The sequence below is a fragment of the Boleophthalmus pectinirostris genome, unplaced genomic scaffold (assembly GCF_026225935.1).
Source record: "Boleophthalmus pectinirostris isolate CB_2022bp ecotype Guang Dong unplaced genomic scaffold, ASM2622593v1 HiC_scaffold_18, whole genome shotgun sequence".
NCBI classification, from domain to species: domain Eukaryota; kingdom Metazoa; phylum Chordata; class Actinopteri; order Gobiiformes; family Gobiidae; genus Boleophthalmus; species Boleophthalmus pectinirostris.
Genome location: NW_026571133.1, coordinates 5129309 through 5152195, shown reverse-complemented (window position 1 = coordinate 5152195; position 22887 = coordinate 5129309). Strand labels below are relative to the sequence as shown.

At 40.0% G+C, this 22887-nt stretch overlaps 2 protein-coding genes across 2 annotated transcripts in view; one reads left to right on the top strand and one right to left on the bottom strand.

Moving 5' to 3' along the window:
- The window catches only part of cacna1c (calcium channel, voltage-dependent, L type, alpha 1C subunit), a 667856-nt gene that overhangs the window by 641975 nt on the left and 2994 nt on the right, over nt 1-22887 (bottom strand). The gene's annotated exons all lie outside the window — the stretch shown is intronic.
- Nucleotides 13753-22887, top strand: part of dcp1b (decapping mRNA 1B) — a 34102-nt gene continuing 24967 nt past the window's right edge. Inside the window, exons 1-3 of the mRNA XM_020920191.2 lie at nt 13753-14110; nt 17026-17066; nt 17244-17371. Of these exons, the coding sequence (XP_020775850.2) occupies nt 13958-14110; nt 17026-17066; nt 17244-17371 (322 nt within the window). The 5' untranslated portion in view covers nt 13753-13957. The remainder of the gene's footprint in view (nt 14111-17025; nt 17067-17243; nt 17372-22887) is intronic.

The window sequence follows — 22887 nt, the reverse complement described above, 5'->3', positions numbered from 1 at the left end:
CTCCAAATGCTCTCAAAATGCTCTGTTGCGCCTCATCAAGTTAACAGCGATATTTTACCTTTTTAGTTCAGTAGTGAAACGAATTTCCAGGGCTGAAATCATCCAAATGATATGGAGTTCAAAAACACAGTGGAGCATTTCCTGTATTACCACATGACATCACAAGGTGGAACAGAGTGTTTTGAGTTTGAGAGAAGAGCTCAGCCTAAATACACAGGATTTGTGTGTTAAGTGTGTGAATGAAACAAAACACAACTCCAGGTCTGTTTGTAATGAGAAACGCATCAGAAAATAACGTAATACGGGACCTTTAATATAGATTTTTTTAAAAATTTGCGTTAATGCTTTTTGGAAATTCTCAAGAGGAATTACTCAGCAAAGTTAGCCCCCTGTTTCCCCAAGACAAATGTAAAAAAAATTCTCATGAGATCATTTTTGTGTGCATAATCGTGTGGCAATCTCACGAGATCTCGTCCGCTCATAGAAAAAGAGAATATTTGGACAGAATCTATGGTAAAACGTATAATAAACATAAACAACTTTTGGTGAACTAATTTCAGTAGAAGCTAAAGTTGGAAGATAGACTTATGTTGCAATGGCATGGGAAAAAAAAATATTATATGCAATTATAGATATAGATAGTTGGGTTTATTTATCATGTGTAGTTTAAAAAAAATAAATAAAAAAATGGAAAAACTTGCAAGAAGCTCAATGTGCACTGACATCAAAAAAAAAAAAAAAAAAAAAATAGAATATAGGGTATTAGTTTTACTTCATTAAGCAATATAAATCCTACTCAAATTGGTGAACTTTAATGAGACCTAATTTCCAGACCCATTTTTTTAGACTCTTAAAACTCTTTGGTAAAGACAATGAAAATCTACAGCCAACAAACAAAAATAATTCATGTTTTTATATAAAAATCAGAGACAACTGGAGGATTTAACTTTGCTGTTAAAACTGTAACTGGACCATCATTGACCTGGACACTTGTCTGATGACTGCAGCCTTTTCTACTCCCCCTCCCTCTCTATTCTTGCTCCTCTCTCTTTCTCTCTATCCTCACTCTTTCTCCATCCTTATCTCTCTTTCCCTCTCTTTTTCTTTCTCACATCTCTCTCCTTATTTCTCAACCCCTTCTCTCTCTCTCTCTCTCTCTCTGCCTCTCTTTCTTTGTCTCACTCCCCCTCTCCCTCTCTCTCTATTTGACAATCTCTCCCTTCTCTCTCCCCCTTTCTCTCACCCCCCTGCCCCCCCCTCTCTCTCTCTCTCTCACTCTGTCTTTCTCCCCCCTCTATCATGTCCTTTTTCCCTCTTCTCCTTTCTTCCCCTTTTACTGACTCCACCCTCTTCCTCTCGATCCTCACTCTCCTTCCCTCCCTCCTTCTCCCTCTCTATTCTTTCTCGCTCTCTCTCCCCTCACTCTTCCTCTCCCCCTCTCTTCCTATTTCTCAACCCCTTCTCTCTCTCCCTTCTCTCTTTCTGCCTCTCTTTCTTGGTCTCACTCCCCGTTTCCCCCTCTCTCTCTCTCTATTCCCCACTCTCCCCCTTCTCTCTCTCTCTTCCCCTTTACCCCACCCCCCTGACCTCCTCCTTTCTCTCTCCTCCCTCTCCCTCTCTTCTCTCTCTCCCTCTCTCTCTCTCCCTCTCCTCTCTCTCCCTCCTCTCTCTCTCTCTCCTCTCTCTCTCTCTCTCTCTCCTCTCTCTCTCCCTCCCTCTCTCTCCCTCTCTCTCTCTCTCCTCTCCTCTCTCCTCCTCTCTCCTCTCCTCTCTCTCTCTCTCTCCCTCCCTCTCCCTCCCTCTCTCTCTCTCTCTCTCTCCTCTCTCCTCCCTCTCTCTCCTCCTCCCTCTCCCTCTCCTCTCTCTCTCCTCTCTCTCCTCCCTCTCTCTCTCCTCTCTCCTCCCTCTCTCTCCCTCCCTCTCTCTCCCTCTCCCTCCCTCTCCTCCCTCTCTCTCCCTCTCTCTCTCCTCTCTCTCTCTCTCTCTCTCTCTCCTCTCTCCTCCCTCTCTCTCTCCTCTCTCTCTCTCTCTCTCTCTCTCTCTCTCTCTCTCTCTCTCTCTCTCTCTCCTCTCTCCTCCCTCTCTCTCTCCTCTCTCTCTCTCTCTCTCCTCTCCTCTCTCCTCCCTCTCTCTCTCTCCTCTCTCTCTCTCTCTCTCTCTCTCCTCTCCTCTCTCTCTCCTCTCCCTCTCTCTCTCTCTCTCTCTCTGTCTCTCTCTCTCCTCTCTCCTCCCTCTCTCTCTCTCTCTCTCTCTCTCTCTCTCTCTCTCTCTCTCCTCTCCTCTCTCCTCCCTCTCTTCTCTCTCTCTCTCATACATAACCAGTGAATCCTTCATTACAGGTCAGTATATCTTCGGTGACCAAGGCTGGGCGCTGGCACTTAGAGCGGAGCCGTGGCACGGGCACCACATGACTGATGCCGTGTCTGGGGCAGGGGCCCGTCGGAGCTCCTGAGTCAGACCCTCCATCACGCTCAGGGGCCCCGCTCTGACCCCCGGGGACCCTGCATTAGCGAAGGACAGGTGAAGTTATACAGCACAAGCACCGAGTCTGCGCTTCTGGATTTATGAAGGACTCAAGTTCACCGCCATCGTTTCGAACATGCAAGGTGACACCGGCTCACGTGGGCGAGTTTGGTCTCACCCACACTTTGCAGCTGATGTCGTCAAATTTTCCCTTTGGGTGTGATGCTAACTGTAAGCACTGCTCTGTCTGCAGCTTTGATGGGCTTTAATCTGAGCTTTGTTTTAAGGGTGCATCGTGTATCTTTTCTGGTGGAGCGTCCGTCAAACGCGTTTCTCCATAGATATATTATTGCTTTGTCTGAAATGTTTCGCACCTTTCTATCTTCACGGAGACCAAACCAGACCAAGTTACAGTTCAGATCTGTGGAGAGGCGATCCCGCTCACAGTCAGAATCCCTGTTTTTCTTGGTATTTTTGAGCTATAAACCCACCTGTAACTGTAACATAAAGTAGAGCTGTTTAATGTCATACTGTGGAACATTCCAAGCCTGATTCATCAGCCGGTTTCACTTCATGGAAACCGTCTGACCTCGCAGCATTAGGATTCGTTCGCTCGATGGTAGGCGGGTACTTTTTTTATTTAACTAGTCACTGCTATTTGGTCGTGACGTATGTAATGCGCCAAATCCTGTTGGAAGAAGGGCAATAACGTCTTTCCCCTTGAGAAAATTCACCAAACATTCTCTTTGTTCCGGCTTTTAATCTTCGATCTTGGGAATCGTTGCCAACACAGAATGTCTGTCTTTGTCTACATCCATCTCGACCGCTTTATTTACCGTTGTGTTGTACCTCAAAACGGACACAGACAGGCACTTGAGTTTGACGTCATGGCTTCACAGCTCTTCGTTGATTGGCCGGTGCGCGGGCTACAACTTCCGAGGTTCTTGCAAACCATTTAGTATACATTATTTTCCAGGCTATTAGACGGGCTCTTAAGCCTCCAACCCCATCAAAAAATGGGTGCACGCCCCACAATCCAGGGCGCCCCATACACGAATCCACTCAGGTGTCCCAGCACGACTTCAGTAAACTACAAAGCCGTAGAACACGCAAACACACACGGAGCAGACAGCAACCACAGAGCGAAAAACACCCTCAGCCACACTCATCACTCCACGCCGACGAGGAACGGAATGGAGGAACGAACCGAAAAAGCGAGTGCAATGTGTCATTTCTAGACACGACTGAACAACTGCGAACACGCCGACAATCCAGCGATCCCAGACAGCACCTCCCTACACGCCACAACTGAACAAAGCCCAGAGTCACTGTGAACGCCACAAACAAAGTCCCACTGACCCAACTAACTGTTGTGTTTCGTTTAAAGTCCGGTGCGGTTTATTTGTGAAAAAAGTTTGAAAATAGACCATTTAATGACAGTGTACCATCCAGAGTGCCCTATAGTGTGGAAAATACGGTATTCTGATTCCTGACCTAGTCGCTAGAGAGAAATGAAATTGAGCAGAGGCACTGGGTGGCGCCAACCTGGGTAGAACATTCCAGGCAGAGGACTGACATATCCATAGAAACAAGCAGGTGACGAACCCTCAACCAAAACCCTACATAGTGCACTTTTAAACTCATCTATCTCTGTGAAGATGAGCAGAAATGAAACTAGGCACAGATACAGGTCAGATCTGTGGGGAGGTGTCTCAGTGTAGTAAGAATACTTGTTCTTGATGGTATTTTTAAGCAATAAAATCACCTGTAATGGAATAAATGTAAAATAGACAGAACATTGTAAGCAACGATCGTATCCCCGTAGAGACAAGCAGGTGGTGGACGTTCTACCAGAAAAGTTGCATCTTTAATCTGAGTTTTGCATTAGCACGATCTGAGAAAAACCTGACTAGCTGGAAGTGCAACAGGTGAGATACTTTGACTTTATGCATCTGCAGACACCTGTTATTATCCAATACCAATGTAGAAATGGAAAACGGAACTTATTTTCTTAAAGGTGCACTGTGTAACTTTTTGGTTGGGGATATGCCATTGGTCTGCCTGGAATGTTTAACTTTAACTACTTTAGATTTATTCAATTACAGGTGGTTTTACATCTCAAAAATACCTAGAAAAATGAACATTCTGACAGTGAGCGAGTTTGCCTCTCCACAGATCTGACCTGTAACTTGGTCTCGTTTGGATTCCATGAAGATAGAAAGGTTTAATGCCATACTGTGAAACATTTCAGACAAAGCAATAACAGCTTCATGGAGAAAAGCATTTGACAGACCCTCCACCAGAAAAGTTACACAATCCACCTTTAAAACACAGTTAACTTATTACACAAAAGATCCATTTGTGTTATGTAACTGTTATTTGTTCTTCAAATAACTACTGAACAGCTTTGTAAGAGGGTCAAGGAATCGTCCCTATGAGCCATCTCAGATTTGGCTGAAAAAATTTGTAAAACTTTCTAAAATCACCAAATGAAAGAATCTCAAATTTTAGCTCAATCCCTTGAGTCGTTCCTGAGTTATGGCCCGTTGAAATTTTGGGGCCATGCTCACTTTTTCGGAAGCCTTAATTTATAAGCATGTTTGAGAGACCATAACTTCATAAAAAATAGAGCTAGGAAGATGAACATGTGAAGAATTGTAGATTCTTGGTCATAGATTCTGAATCTGTTGTCAAATATTGGATATCTTTATTAAAGGTTGTATAGAGGATTTTCCAAGGAACGAGAAATCCAGCGACTGTTTGTCCTTTTTCAAATGTTGCGCATGCGTGAAACCACCCCCCCTCCCCTACAGCTCCTACGTAGAAACGCCTCCTCCCGCCTCCTCTTTACGCCAGAAACAGGTTTGTTTACAGCCGGTGCTGCACATGACTTGTAAACAACTAACTACAGTGTTGGTTAGGCAAGACGGAGAAGTGAGGAGCGGGGGAGGGAGCGGTGCGCGGACATTTCGTTCGCGGACGAGAAGTGAGGAGCAGGAGAAGAGCGGAGCAGGAGAGAGAGAGAGGAGAGAGGAGAGGGGAGCGGTGCGCGGAGATTCCGTGCCCGGAGAAGTGAGGAGCAGGGGGAAGAGCGGAACGGGCAGCGGGGACAGGAGCAGGAAAGGGGTGCAGAGAAGAGTGCGCGGAGATTCAGTGCGAATGAACTAGCTACAACACGCAGCAGCAAGCGGACTCTTTCTTTGCATTGAAAATTACGTTTTCAGACATAGGATATCGCTTTCGTGTCCTGAAAAACGTTTGTCTAGCTCTTGGAAATAAAGTACGTTTTCATAATAAGCAGAAGTTTCCTGTCCAGGAGTAATTTGGCGACCAGTGCGTCAGTCTTTAGACCCTGCGTCTGCTTCAGTCGCGCCATCGCTGGAATGAATCTATAAGAATCACCTTAGTTTGGCTTCGCTGCTTTTCCCCTTGTCTTCTTCTTTCAGCAATCTCAAAAACGGACTTTCTTTTGCGGCTAACTGCTCCTGGATTCTTGTCGCCATTGCAACAAACTTTGTGCGAACTGCGAGGAAGATATAGGTCAAAAAAAAGCCGCTAAGAACTGTTGCGTTGGTGGAGTAAACAGCGTCTGTGCGTCTTGCGTCTGTGGACTGCGTGACAGGCGTACGTAAACCACGTACCGGCGGCGCGCAGGCAAGTCAGTTACGCTAGAAACGTAGGGAGTTTGATTGACAGCCTGTCAGCTCACAGATAACGAGGCAGTGTCGTTATCTATTGGCAAATGTTTAGCCCCACCACGTCCAGAGTTGATGAATTTTTATTCTCTTTTTTTTGGTCATCATAATTACAAGGCTACTGCACCTCTATAATGCTATCATTGACAACTTGAAACAAAAAAAATCCTCCATACAACCTTTAAGGGGGGCGCTGTGGGCCCCCAAAATCTCACATGTGGTTGCTGCTCAATTTTTATTTATTTTTTTCAATTTTTGAGGTCCAAGATCTATTTACTCCAAGCAGATATTTACAAACTAACTGTTGAACCTGAATATTTGAGAAAATGACCATTTCTGGCAACAGTCTTACACTTTTCTGAGCTTTCATGTGGATGGTGCAGAGTCCCAAATACAGTCACAGACCAAATTTGATCTTTTTGGCCCCTTCTTTGGCCCCTCGGTTCCCCATGCAGGCACAGTTAGATGTTAATCAAATTTTTACCAGAGAAACTTTGGCATATTCTGATTAGTTAAAAGTAATAAAAACATCTAACTTCCTTCATTTCAAACTGAATTTTTGAAAATGAGCTCTCACAGGTCAATTTTGGTAGATCTTAGGTGCTTTTCCACCTGCTAGGAAGGTTCAATTACCTTTAAAAGATTTAAACACTATTTGCTTATTATAAGAGCAGACAAAATACCTAGAAAAACAGGCATTCTGATAGTGAGCGGGGTTGCCTGTCCACAGATCTGACCTGTAACTTGGTCTCGTTTGGATTCCATGAAGATAGAAAGGATTTATGCCATAAACATTCCACAAAAAGCAATAACATCTCCATGGAGAAAAGCATTTGACAGACCCTCCACCAGAAAAATGACACAATTCACCTTTAAAACACAGTTAACTTATTACACAAGAGATCCATTTGTGTTATGTAACTGTTATTGTGTTAACTACTGAACAGTTTTGTAAGAAAAAAAGTTCAAATATTATGAAAAGTTTATCAGTCAGCCTGTAAATACATATAGATATTAAATAGATAATAGCATTAATTCATCATTTATAGTCTTATTACATCCAATTAGAAGCCAATTTTTCAGTATCGGTGCAGATATTCGATACCAGTATTGATATCGGTGCATTTCTGCTCACTAACACACACACAGAGACCACAATCATACATAGGAGGGGAAGTGTCTTGCCCAAGAACATTCATCCAAGTGGAGTTTGAACCGCCAACGTTCGGGTAGTTTGATGAGCACTTCAAACATCCAGCCCTTGTGTATATAAATGTTTATTAGATCTAAATAATCTGCAGTGGTTGATGTCGTAATTTGTGAACATTAATTCATTATTCAGTCCAACAAGCTCCTGATTAAACTGTCAAATTGTGAACATCGTGAGAGGAAATACTTTGCCATTTTACAACTGGCAGAGTCTGTGAGTCTGTTTCACAAAATTAATAAAGAAATTGAATATACTTTGTGTAGCTACTCTGATTTTCTTCACAAATAAAAGGACTTCACGCTTTATACTGATGATCATGTGTGTCAATTTTTATTCTTTTTTCACCCTAAGCTCCATCAACGTGAACACAGCGAAAACTAAAATAAAACGGAAAGAGAAAATGTCTCTGCTTTACATACAACACCTTTAAATAAATACAAAATACAAAACAATATATTTACTGTGTTCGCCGATACATCACCAGTAGTTGTTAAGTAGAATTTCATTTTCATTTCCATTCAAGTTTAACGTCTTCTCTTTACACTTTTTCTGCATTTCTCTCTTTCGCAGCTACTATTTCTCACTCTGTTTACTTCTGAGGCAATGTCAAAGGTCACATGACTCATAAAGGTAAATACTTTTTATAAATAAAATATCTGAAAAGTAATAAAAGTGGTGTTCTGACACATCTTAATATTATCGTCAGCTCCAACTATAGAAACACTTTCATCACTATGTCTCTATTTCTGACTTAAAGATACAGTGTGCATCTTTCTGAGGTGGCACGTTGCCCGCATGATTCCATGGAAATAGAAAGTTAAAGCTAAACTTTGGAACCTCAGAACCTTTTTATAACATACAGTGGAAGATTATAGCCAAAGGAACAACATTACCATGGAAACAAGCGTCCAGGCCAAGTAAGAATTGTGGACACGTAAGCCCACTCACAGTTTTACTGCTTTTAAAAACAACAACAAACTTTTAGTTTACTTAGGCCCCGTTTACATGTACACGGGTATTTTTAAAAACTGAGAAATTTCACTTCTTTTACACGCAAACAGGAAATTTGCCTCTGAAAATGAATCTTTCTAAAAACTCTGGCTAGAGTGGAGATTCTGGAAAACTACAGTTTGGCGTTTGCGTGTAAAGTACTTGAGTTTTATTAGCTGACTCACCGAAAGTGTGACCAATGTTTATCTTTTGCTCTGATGATGATGATGACGCATTCAGAGCAGCAGTCGCATTTCTTCTGGTGCAAATACATTTCATGTGTTTGTATTTGCACAAACAGCTGATGTTTCATGTCCATGACCAGAGACCAGTGAGGGCTTTAACAGATCTGTGGAGAGGCGAGCCCGCTCAGTAATGCACGTTTTTCAATGTATATTTGAGTAAGTCTTACATCGGTAATGAAATAAATGCTACAGGTTTGAATCTAATCCAGGTGTGGTTATGACGGTGTTCGATGGCGAATTTATGCAGGTTGTAAACAAAACCTTTTTGAAAACAGTGCTGTGTGCACAATGTTATTTTGGAAAATGGATGGAGGGAAATATTTGTTTCTCAACAGATCCGGTTATGAGTAAACATAGTTAAAATTTTTTGGCAATAAAATTACATACTGGGGCTTTAATTATTCTTTTTTAGTGTGTTACCTAAAAATATTTGGCTTTCCTTTTGAGCAACATTACATAAAAATAAAATGCAAATATTGCTGCTTAGAGCTTCTTGTCTGAACTGATTCATTTCGACATGATTTTCACTCCTTGTAACCGTGTAATCTCTACAGTAGAAAGTTACTTACAAGACTCTAAATTATTACAAAACACAGCTACATGTCGCCAGGGGAAATTTCGTGCAGTGATCCATGCATGTCCCATCTCATTAAAGTCCACCAGCCAAAACCACTAAATTCAATCCCATTCTACTTATCAACCAATCAAATCGCCCCTTCATTCCCTCGCCACCAATCAGATTTGAGCTCCTAATCTTCACTGAACGGATATTGACATTATTGATTGGCCGATGGATAACTCATTAGTGGGGTTATTGACAATTCCACAGCGTTAGACAACAAACGCTAAGAAATCACTTTGACAGCGAGATATATGGGAGCAGATGGTCCTTATACGACAATATGGTTCAAAAAAATGGATTTGAAAGAGGCGGCGATATGTAAATGCGTCTTTTTGATCAATACAGCTTGACTGGTGTATGTTTTATTTAAATTGGAGCGAGAGGATTGACGTCAGGAACAGTAACGATGACGCTGACGAAGGAGAAATGATGGGAAAGTGAAACGGGGAAAAGGGAGATGGGTCAATGTTCGAAAACACAAAGGAAATGGCTCAATAGTCCATACTTTCTATGTTCTGGTTTGTTTTTATTCGTTGTGTTCAAGGATTTCCACATGTTGAAAGGTTCATTGATTAAAAGGGACTTATAAAAAGAACTGATCTGGGCCTTAACCTCGCTCGCATCTACAAATCTACCCAGTAGTTTAAATCCGTGTATCATTCGTTTATTCGTTTTTCAAAGTAAAACCAAAAAATGAGAAAATGAAAAAAACAACAATTTTCTTCATTGTTTGTCACCAGAAACAAAATGAAAAAACAGATAACGATTTGTTTTTTCAGTTTTCGATTCTGTGTTTATATGAAAAATGGAAAAAAACAGATAAAGACCGTGTCCCGTTTCCGTGACTTAAACTGTGATGCCAGACTTTTGCGCCGCATATGGACTGAACCAGGACTGAACTAGAACTAAAACAGGTCTAAACTGGTCTCAGTTCCGATCTGGTCCCAGTTTCCTGATCACCCGGCAGTCTACGTAGGCGTACCCCCGGGCCTGTCCCGACACTCCTGGTTTAGTCTTGGTTTATGACTGAGACCAGACCGAGACCAGGACTGTGACAAGGACCAGACTGAACTTGAGAAGAGGACTGAGACCAGGACTGAGACAGGACTGAGACCAGGACTGAGACCAGGACTGAGACCGGTTTAGACCTGTTTTAGACCTGTTGTAGTTCTGGTTCAGTCCTGGTTCAGTCCGTATGTGGCGCAAAATCCGGCATCGCAGTTTAAGTCACAAAAATGTTTTTTCCCATTATTCATTTAAAGACAAAGCATTATCAGTTTTTTGTTTGTTTTTTTTCCATTTTGGTTTTAGAGACAAATAATGAAGAAAATAGATTTTTTGTTTTCTTATTTTTGTTTTTATTTTGAAAAATGAATGAATGAATGCTGCACAGATTATTTTCACATAGTACAGTAGTAATAGTCTTACCGAAACATTTTGAATAGTTGAGCGTGTTTGGTTATGTACAGATGAATCTTAAAAAATATATTACCAAAATTCACAAAAGCACCAAATTGACCTATACATTTCTAAGCTGTCATACATATTTTCATTGGCTTATCGATATTTTTTAGTCCGGCGCTGTATTTTAAACAGGATTTGGTCAAGGGCTGCACAATTTTGAAATACGAATCTTAATTATAATTGAGTTATTCTGGCAAGATTTGCAAAAAAAATCTACCAAATTAAGCATTCAATTTGAGGATTTAACTTTACACTTGTTAACTGCACTGTTCTGCTGCATTCTCTCCTTCTCATTCTTTCTCTCTTTACCTCCTTCCCCTCTCTATCCTTCTCTCTTTCTCATCTCACTCTCTCTCTTCCCCTCCTTTCTCTTTCTCTCTCCTCCCCCTGCCTCTCTCCTCCTTCTCCTTACAGAAAAGTTGTGCCCACTACAGTTTGTCACTTCATTTACAGATATATTACACATTTCATCATAAATTATACTTTTTGTGAAGCTCAAATACAGTTTTGAGGTTAGAAAGTTGTATTTTTCCATCTTGGTTCACAGAGAAACAAATTAACTTATAGTATTTGTACCTTGGAAACTGAAAATTGCTGTTTATTTTTTGTTATATTGTCATAAAACCATGAAATGAATAATTGAATATATTATTTGTGCTTCACTTTGCCTCCAGTCGTCTCCATTACAGAATTTTGAAGACAGCTTAAGACTGTAGAGACTGTTGTTTTATTTATTTATGTATTTATTTTCAATTTAAAAGTGTACTATGCAACTTTTCTAGTGGAGGATTCGTCAGATGCTTTTCTCTCTGGAGATGTCATTGCTGTGCCCGAAAGGTTCCACACTATAACATTAAACAGCTCTCAGATCTTTGTTAAATTAGAAAAAAAAAATTTAAATCCTAGAAAAACAGGCATTCTGACTGTGAGCGAGGTCACCTCTCCACAGATCTGACCTGTAACTTGGTCTGGTTTGGTCTTGATGATGATAAAAAAGGTTTAATACCACACTGTGAAATATTCCAGATACAGTAATAACATGTCCATGGAGAAACGCTTACAAAAATCAACAAAAAACTTTACATTTAGTCAATTACAGGTGGATTTATAGCTCAAAAATACCTCAAAAAACAGACATTCTGACTGTGAGCAGGGTCGCCTCTCCACAGATCTGACCTGTAACTTGGTCTGGTTTGGATACCGTGATGATAAAAAAGGTTTAATGCCAAACTGTGAACCCAACAAAGCAATAACATCTCCATGGAGAAAAGCATTTGACGAAGCCGAAACCAGAAAAATTACACAATTCTCTCCTCCTTCTCCTTACAGAAAGTTTATTATTTCATTTACAAATAAATTACACATTTCATCATAAATTATACTTTTTGTGAAGCTCAAATACAATTTTGAGGTTAGAAAGTTGTATTTGTATAAGAAGCAAATCCTGAAAAATACAAAACAAATTGTCCCGTTTCCATTTTAATAAAAACTATGAATAGATTTTAATACAGATTTGCAATATGAAAAAATATATATATAATTATAAACTATATTATAATTTAGTTTTTTGTTTCTAAACCTCAGCAGATTTTTACAGAGAAATAAAAAGCGCATGAAGGGCAATAAGAGTCAAGACTGTCTGTCCGTTGAGCTACATGATATCAAGTGAAGCCAAAGAAAGGTTTGTGTTTCAAGAACTGACTGTGCAAAAGAGCCTCTTCCTGTATCAGATACTGTCCTGTCCTTGGGTATTATTTTCCTCAACAGGAAGCACATGTTTTATTTCTGATACATGCAGATCTCAGAGAAATAAGCAAAATTTCTGATGCATAAGCAAAAGTCGTGCATCAGAAACGTTGCTTATTTCTCTGCTGCTGCTGCGGTGCTTTGGTTGCTGTACTGTAGACTGCTCTGAATTTCATTTGGGGATATTTTCAAACAGAAGCCTGAATCACGTTGAGTTAGTGGTGAAACGCACTGTAGATTTTTCCAGATCTTCATTGCCCCCTAGAGGCTCCAAGTCAAATTACAACTAAGAAGAGCAGACACACCAGATAGAAAAAAAATAAGCTGCCTGTCTGACTTTTTAGGAACTGCCTGGTACAAGAACATGCATTAGGTTTTGTAAAAATGTGAGCTGTATCAGGACGATTGGCAGAAAAGTACAGGTAAGCTCAGGTGACTATGAGAAGCAAAGGCAATTATAATAGGCTATAGATGTTAGGACTGCATCGTAAAGCACAAAGTAGGGCTTTAAACATGTTCGAATGAGACAAATATAAAGATTTAATGAAACAGTAATGGACAGTCTCACCTCTACCAAGTGCGATGCATGAAAAATAAGCTTTAATATGTGAAATAACACGTTCTGAATGAAAAAGAAACAAACAGACCAGTTTTTGGAGGGAAAATATACGGAAAATATAAAATAATGTGTATTCTAGGTTTCTGTTAAAGGTGCATGGTGTAACTTTCTGGGAAAATTTGCTGAAATGTTGCTGTTTAACCTGGAATTTTTCACAGTATGCACAGTATTAAACTTATCTATTACCATGGAGACAAGTGCCACGCCAATTTACAGGTCCAGGTCCAGGTTTCGTGGAAGTTTGCATACCTCCATGGACTTGTACCAAAAAAGTTACACAATACACCTTTAAGTAGGATAGTACATTTGCTCGAATCTGAGAAACCCAAAGCAATTCAGTGTATGTCTGGTTCTACTTTTGTTCAGAAGTTCTAAATAAGTGACACATTTGACTTGACCTGGTGTAAAAATATTACATACATTTTAATAGGCTACTCCTCGAGCGGGCCAGGTCTTGGATTCAATTAAGATAGTTTGGTTACAACTCTGCACAAACCTGTTTCCATGGCTTTGGATACGTCAGATGTGCAGCATAATCACCTCACAAATAATTACCTTACATAATCATGACGTAGCTACATAATCATTTTTTATTTATTTATTTATTTATTTATTTTCGATCGATGCATCTGGTTCGACTTTTCCCGCCTGAATCCTCGTTTCCGGCGCCACTGCTCCGGTCTGCTTGTTTACAATCTCAGCGCGAACATGGCGGGTAGCTTTCGGATACCTGCTTAATATCCGCTCCAAACTTATATTTTTTTCGCTATTTCTGTTCTCAAACCACTTAAGAGTTACGTTAGCGTGATATATCTTTTGGTTTCGAGGCGTTGCTTGTTTTGATTTCGCTTACGGGCACGTTTTAAAAGCAAAAGCTAACTATTTTTTCTTCCATCAGGAACAATGACAGCCACTTCTGCAGGTAGCTCACTCGTCGCGAAAGGGCTGGACATTAGTTTGGCCGCTTTAAAACGACAAGATCCCTATATTAATACTATTGTGGACGTGGCCAGCCAAGTCGCTCTGTACACGTATAACAACAGGGCAAATGAGTGGGTAAGTGTTGAGTGTCAGAGGCTCCATGTGCTAATGCAGCTTAGCTTTGTTTGTAGAGCCATTGCGGATTGGACATGACGATCAGCGGAAGTGGATTCATGCGATTTACGTGGAATTTGGCGAGATTTTTTAATTTGTTGTGAGTTTCAGTGGGACTAGGAGATGAGTTTTATCTCCTGACAGATCCTTTCCCCGCTCAACAATCCATTTATTGATTTATTATAATAGCTATAGCTGTAAAATTAGTTGACAATCAGGGTGACCAGATGTCCCCATTGATCCAGGAAAGTCCCAGTTTTAATCCCTATGTCCCCTGTCCCAGCAGATTTATCCAAAACCACTGATTTGTCCCAGTTTTATACAAGAAATGTCTCAGGTGGAGGGCTGCTCGGTTAAAAAAAAATCATTATCACGATTATTTTGGTCAATATTGACGTCAGTATTATTCAAATGATTATTTTGTAGTTACACGATGCATTTACTCAGCATTTCTCTCTCAAAAAACACTTGTTATTGATAATTTACGCAAAACTTTCAAATTGAAAATAAATTCAAGCTACAGATTTGTACCTTTGAGCAATTTTGCGATGTATAAAACATAAAATGAATGAAATAGACTTTGAACATGAAATAAGGTATAGAAAAACAAAAGTATCCTAAATAAACTATAAAAACAGCTGTTCTACAATCTCTATATTTAAAAAAAAATAAAATATACTAATTTATATATAAAAAAAAATAAAAAATGCTGTTAAGCTTTAAATCATTTCAACTCGATTATATGGGTTTGGAGATCGTTTGACACACACATTGAAATTGCACTCAAAATTCGATTAACTGCACAGCCTTACTCAGGTGTCCCTAATTTTGACCAATTTGATCCCTGCCAGTAAAGAGAGGCAAACATTGTCATCTGTTTAGATAAAATACAGAAAAGCTGCTTAAAAATGACCAAAACTCAAAGAAAATGTGACTAAACTGATTCACATGCAAGTCATGAATAACAGTAACTAACTGCGTAACAATTTTCCTTAGTTACACTCTTATTTCACAATTTTATTATTACCAAACACCAAAAAAACAAACAGGGATGTCCCAGGTTTTTATTTTGAGATTCTGGTCACCCTATACAACTGTCATACCTGAACAGTTGCATTGCAGTATACAGTCCCTGACAAAAGTCTTGTCGCTTATCCATTTTGTAGAAACAAAAGCTTATAACCTGACTTTAAATTAATCGATTGGTTTTAGAAATGTCTCATATGAAAGCTAAAACCCTCCCAAATTATTCTCACTATACTAAAATAAATTTGCTTCACTGAAGAAAGATTGATCATTTAATGAACACAGAAAGGTCAGATTTTGGCAAGACAAAAGTTTTGTCGCCTACAGAAAATTGAACAAATAATTTACTTCAAATACAAAAATATGTTGTATAACGTCAGTGAATTAAGTAGTGGTGCTGTGAGATCCATATTTAATATCTTGTATGACTTCCATGAGCTTGAAGGACGCATCCATGCGGTTCGACAATGATTCATACAATTTGTTGATGAAGTCATCAGGAATAGCAAAGAAAGCGTCTTACATGCCTCCCAGAGTTCATCAAGATTCTTTGGTTTTGCCTTCCATGCTTCCTCTTTTATTCTACCCCAGACTTGCTCAATGATGTTCATGTCTGGTGACTGGGCTGGCCAGTCCTGGAGCACCATGATCTTCTTCGCCTTGAGAAACTTTGATGTAGAGATAGAAGTATGCGATGGAGCAAAATTTGACCCCTTTTATGGTTGGGAATGTAAGAGGAGCTAATACTTCTTGATATTTTAGGTTATTGATATTTGCCTTCCACCCTGCAAATGTCTCACACACCCCCATACTGGATGTAACTCCAGACCATGATTTTTCTGCCACCAATCTTAACTGTTTTCTGGGTGAATCTTGGATTCATGTGGGCTCCAGTAGGTCTCCTGCAATATTTGCGGCGGCTGTGATGTAATTCAACCGAGGATTCATCTGAGAAATCCACCTTCTGCCACTTTTCCAGTGTCCATCCTTTTAGCAGGCTGTGGGCCTTGGCAAATGCCACACGGTTTTTTAATTGCCTTTTGTTTAGTGCTGGTTTCTGTGCACTGATTCGACCATGGAGGCCATTTCAAGACAGAATTCTACAAACTGTTGTGGTTGACACAGGGACTTGAGGTGACCAGGCCTGGTGGAGCTCTGCTGCAGTGGAAAAGGGGCTGGCCTTGGATTTTCGAATCAACAAACGGTCCTGAGCAGTTGTCTTGCAGGGTCTGCCGGACCTGGGCTTGTCAAAAACATCTCAGTCATTTCAGATCTTTTTCTTTTTCTTTGTACTTGATGCTGAGACACATTGAAGGATGTCACCACCTCAGCAGTGGATCTGGTCTTCAGCCTCTTGATAATTAACGCTTTGGTCTCAGGGTGGATCTTAGGCATGTTGTCAGAGGTCAAGTTGCAGTTGATGTGAAAGTCTGGTGTGCTGGGGTTCTTTTTATACACACCCACTAATTGATTGATCAGTAACTGATCACAGGTGAGGCTGTAATCTAGGATTGGGTGCATCATATGACAAGGCGACAAGACTTTTGTCTTGCCAAAATCTGACCTTTCTGTGTTCATTAAATGATCAATCTTTCTTCAGTGAAGCAAATTTATTTTAGTATATTGAGCATAATTTGGGAGGGTTTTAGCTTTCATATGAGACATTTCTAAAACCAATTGATTAATTTAAAGTCAGGTTATAAGCTTTTGTTTCTACAAAATGGATAAGTGACAAGACTTTTGTCAGGGACTGTAATGTGGCAATTTTGCAAAGCCCGAAAAAAACATCCTTCCATACGTGCATACTGTATATACTTATGTATATTTTTTTGTTGTTGTTCTGTTTCCAGGAGAAAACTGAGGTGGAAGGCACCCTTTTTATCTACACAAGGTAAAAAACATATGTCACAATTTTTCCTATAAATTCATCAGATTGAAATTGTAAGTGATAGTTGATAATACTCTTTGCAAAAAAAATTAAACAAACTATATTTTCATTTTTGTGTTGTTCAGTCCAAATAAAGGTTTAAAAATGTATTTACAAATTTATTTCTAATTGTCTTTGCAGGTTGGCGTCTCCCAGACATGGATTCACGATCATGAACAGACTGAGCATGGAGAACCTGACTGAACCAATCACCAAAGACTTGGACTTCCAGCTCCAGGACCCGTTCCTGCTTTATCGCAACGCACGATGTAAGGAATGTCACACATCACGGTCAAGAAATCACATCATAGTTTTCTTAGAGCTGACGCCAAAATTTAGATTTCATCACAGTTCTTAATAGTTGCTTTGTACCATCTGTCAGTTCAGTATCTGCTTAGGTTATGCGCCTGTCACTTGAATTTGTTTAATGTCATATTGTGAAACATTCATAGAAAAGCAAAAATATCTGTATGAGGCAAGCTGGTGGTAGCCTGATTCATGAGGCAGTTTCACTTCGTAGAAACAGTCTGACCTCGCGGCATTAGAATTTGTTCGCTCGATGGTAGACAAGTACTTTTTAAAATTTAACCTATTGCTGTTATTTGGTCGTAACGTATGTAATGGGCCGCTAACGAGGCTAACTGGTATATTAAGCTTTTCCCAAATCTTGTAGGAAGAATGGCAATAACATCTTTCCCCTTGATAAAATTCACCAAACATTCTCTTTGTTCCAGCTTTAAATAATTTATCTCGGGAATCGTTGCCAACACAGAATATCTGGCTCTTCGCTGATTGGCTAGTGCCTGAACTCGCACTTCCGGGGTTTTTGTGAACCGTCTATTGTATTCTGATTCCTGCCCTAGTCGCTGGAGAGAAATGAAACTGAGCGGAGGCACTAGGTGACGCCAGCCTGACTAAGCTGTTGGTGAACCCTACACTGAAAAAGGTCCACAGTGCTTCTTTAAGGTGCAATCTAGAGTTAAAAAAAAGAAAAAAGTCCCTTGCCCAAGGACTAGTGTTGTCACAATACTAAAATTTCAACTCCATTTCAATATTAAGGAACAGAGTTGATACTCAATACCAGTTCCAATGCTACAATGTGAATAAAAACACTATTTTTCTGGACAAGAGAATGCCATGTTCATCATTAAATCGTAGTACTTTCTTTTATTTTACCATGCGGTCTTATATCTGTGTAATCCCTCAGTGGTCCAGGTTGGTTCCACAGTGGTCCATGGGCGTATACTAGTCTATGTGCTCTTATACTTGCTCTGATGCAGCTCAAGATCATTCTAAAGCTTCAGCAAAGGTTAATTTCTGTCCTGTGAATGTGACTTTTTAGTTTTGATTCCTGCTCAAATGAATATCTGAGATTTGGTACTAGTTTTAGTGTTGATTAGGCTGCGATTTTCAGTATTTTTAATAACCCTAACAAGGACTCACATACTTGTTACGTATGTTTCACCCAGTGCCACTAAATGGGCTGGTATGTGAACGTCTTGCAGATACAGACCGAGCTCCGAGCGGGATTCAGAGGTGCCTTATAAGGAGCTGGCACACATTCACTGAGGCTGTGGGTCAAGAGCCTGACAGAACAGACCCGGGGCAGCGCAGATTAGATGCTCTCAACCACCACAGATAATGGCAACGAGCACTTAGAAACCGCTGACTCACGAATACCTCTCCTCCCCTGGGTTTGCGGTGGTCATAATGATTAGACTTCCTCATTGGTAGGACTTATTCTGGGAAAAAAAATTTAGCTGTGATTTTTCTATTTTTGCTGTTATGACTAAATTTGGAATGTTTAACAATGTTAGAATATGTCTGAGGTCTAGACTGCAGCAGGTTAGTGGGTTTGACAAGAAATGTGACCCAGTGGAGACTTGGCATTTTATAATTTGGTATTCATAAATGACAATATTCATTTTAGGGCTTTACATCTCTTGATTTTTAGTCGATAACTTGGTCAATGGAGTCTTAGTCGACCAAAACTACATCAGTAGGTTTATCATTTTATTCAGATTGTAAGGATTTATATAGGACTGCAGCAGAAAGAAGAAGTTAGTTGAAGATTTGGTATCTTTTGTTAGTCTAATCTGTCTTTTATAATTACTTTTAGCAGACTATAACCCTAAATGATCAAATTTTGGTTGCCATTACTCAACTTCTGTGGTATTCTTTAGGGATGTAACGATCTTCAAGTCTCACGATACGATATCGTCAATATCCAAATCTCTCAGTACGATATTTTCAAGATATACATCTCACGGTATGATATTTATTGAGATATTTTGTGGAGGCTGTGAACAAAACTGTTAATATGCAAGTTTTTCCTCTTAAAATGTCTTGAGAAGACTTGAGAAAGACCTAAGACTTTTTTTTAATGTATGATTTATTTGTGCTGTTTCAAAATATAAAAGACAAATTGCATAAAGATGTATAATATTGTGTTATAATGTTAATAGTTCACAATGTACACACCTTTAAAAAAAAAAAAAAAGGGAAAAGAAAAAAGAGAAACAAAAAACAGAAAAAAAAAGACCTAAACAAAAAAGACAAAAAACACAGAATATGTGGTACTTAAATATTCAAAGAACTAAGACTTAAAAGTGCTTAGAACTGTTATTTCTTCTTGTAATCTGCACTGAAATGGAGCAAAGGATCATGGTCTATTTAGTTCCCTCTGTTCTTTTTAGCTATTGCTGCACCATAACTCTTAATTTAAGCAAAGAGACTTGTAATTCGATATATATTGTGATGGTCCACGATATTATTGTGAGAACTTTGACGATACGATATCACGATATTTCGGTTATTGTTACATCCCAGGCCATGCATGTTTGTCACAATGATGATTAAATTGAATAATTGTAATGAAAATACCTTAGATTGCCACAATTTTATGATTGTTTTTACTTATTTTTTATTATTATTTTTATTTTTTATTTTTTTTCCAAAGTAAATACCCTTAAATTAAAAGTATATTTCAATTATATTACAAATGACAAAGATTTCGATACAGGCGCATTGCCAAAATTTCTAAAGGTAAAATTTGTCTAACCTCACAAACCCACTGACACAGAGCTGGTTTTGTGTGATTTTTGATCAGCGTTATGATTTTTCGCTGCTTTTCAGAATAATCTATGGGGGGGAAATGAAATTTTGCAGCCACTGAATATGTCTGGATACAAAATTTGCCCGTGGCTGTGTTTAAATGATGGCTTCATTTCCAGAAAACCTTGAGTCATTAGTTCTTGTCATTTGAAAACTCCTTTGTAACGTGTGGAGCTGCTGTGGCCCGGGGTCTGTGCCAGCCTGGGTGACCTCTGGGTGCAGGGCGTGGAATCTTATCATTACACAAACATGTCGCTCACAGCCGACGCCACTTCCTGGAATGGCAGCGGGCACAAAGTGGTGATAAAAATAAACCCGAGATATACAGTAGAATGAGAAAGATTTATGGAGGTACATTCAGCCTCAGAAATACTATGTACCAGAGCAGAGGAGCTGTGACATAATACGAATTCCTTTTAACGTGGTACAACTAGAGACTTGTGCGATCAAATTTGACAAGAATTTAAATACAGATGTTAAATTTAGGGCTGGATATCATTAAAAAGTTGCCAATACGATACATGGAGTTTCAGATGACATTATGACATTCTATAAGTCAATAATATTTAATAAAGATGGGAGGAAGCTAAAATGAAATGAAATGAGTTCTTGGGCAAGTTACTTCAAAACTGTAATGTGTTATTTATTTATTTATGACTTGTTACTGTCATTTCAAAGTAATTTGTTGCATTACAATATTACTGCGTTTAAAATGTAAAACCTTACACGACTATTGCAGCACTTTAAGACACTCTCACCAAAATAACTGTCGTGAAATAACAATCAGCGAGCAAAGATGCCAAACTTTTCCACTGTATATGGATTGAACCAGGACTGAACTACACCTGAACCAGGACTGAACCAAGGACTGAACCAGGACTAAACCAAAACTGAACCAGGTCTGAACTAGGTCTAAACCACGACTGAACCAAGGACTGAACCAGGAGGACTGAACCAGGAGGACTGAACCAAGGACTGAACCAGGAGGACAGGAGGACTGAACCAAGGACTGAACCAGGACTGAACCAGGTCTGAACCAGGGACTGAACCAGGAGGACTGAACCAGGAGGACTGAACCAGGAGGGACTGAACCAGGAGGGACTGAACCAAGGACTGAACTAGGACTGAACTAGGACTAAACCAGGTCTAAACCAGGTCTAAACCAGGACTGAACCAGGAGGGCTGAACCAGGAGGGACTGAACCAAGGACTGAACCAAGGACTGAACCAGGAGGACAGGAGGACTGAACCAAGGACTGATTCAGGAGGACTGAACCAGGAGGGACTGAACCAGGAGGGACTGAACCAGGAGGGACTGAACCAGGAGGGACTGAACCAGGAGGGACTGAACCAGGAGGGACTGAACCAGGAGGGACTAAATCGGGACTAAACCAGGTCTAAACCAGGTCTAAACCAGGAGGGCTGAACCAGGAGGGCTGAACCAGGAGGGCTGAACCAGGAGGGCTGAACCAGGAGGGCTGAACCAGGAGGACTGAACCAGGAGGACTGAACCAGGACTAATCTTGGACTAGGACTTAGAATCTAGGACCGCCCCTGAGAGAACTCTGAGCCCGTGGAGCAGGGTTTCCACAAAGTGCGATCGAGCGTCAGCTGCGGTCAGCCCCATGAGACGTGGAGCACTGTGCTGAAAACCACCAATAGGCTCTCTTCAGGCTTACTGGAAGACATTTGGAAACATGCGGATGACGACTTCCGGGATAGTTACCGACACTGGGCATGTGATAAAAATGGATTCAGCTACAGCGGTTTTCACAACCTGCCAAAGCTTTCCACAGGGGACGGGACTCTGACCGCAGCTTTGATGTCACTTACAGGCAGCTGGTTGTAACTGTTGATCTGCCGAACATAACAGAACTCTACAATGACATCTTTTTTTATGAAGTTAGACAAATGGTAATGGACAAATTAATAGGCAATTTATAAAAGCCCAAAGGAATTCATCATCAGTATGTTTCCAAACGTCTTCCGGGTTTGTGACGTAAGTTTGAATAGTCTATAGGCCACGATACGAAACATACAGTGCACTTTTGATTCACTGCGATTTGATACGATATATTTCAAACCGAAATGGGCCGATAGTTGACGTGTGCATGTTATACTTCGTTATAAAGCTTAGACTCTCTATATTATGTCCATTTAATTCACTTTACAGGCAGATAATTGTCCTCATATGTGGTGCCGCATCAGTATTTATTATTAGTAATTTGTCTGTGTGTGTGACGCCGTACTGCCCCTGAACGCACCCTGAGGCACTCTTTTTAAATGCTCTTGTGTCTGATCCACGACACTGACTATAAATAAATAAATAAAAGTGAACTTCAGCGCAATTTAGGCCAACAACAAAACAACTACGGTTTTTATCAAACTTATTAGTGCAGACTTGTGATCTGAGAGGAGCCTGTGTGAGCAGTCAGTGTTTTAAATGTGTCGGTTTTTAAGCTACTTTTGGTTCTTTCTCATTGGTTAACTGCTGTAGCTCCCACACATAAACAGACTATTTTCTCTTACATTGGCCTAGCGTAAAGTGAATATAGTGGCTGTACACATGTTATTGGACCTGCACATGTTAATGAGCTGTGAATAGTGGTGTGAATGATCGGCATTTACGCATATAATTCACCGCAGCGCACATGGATTTACCGCTAAAGGCT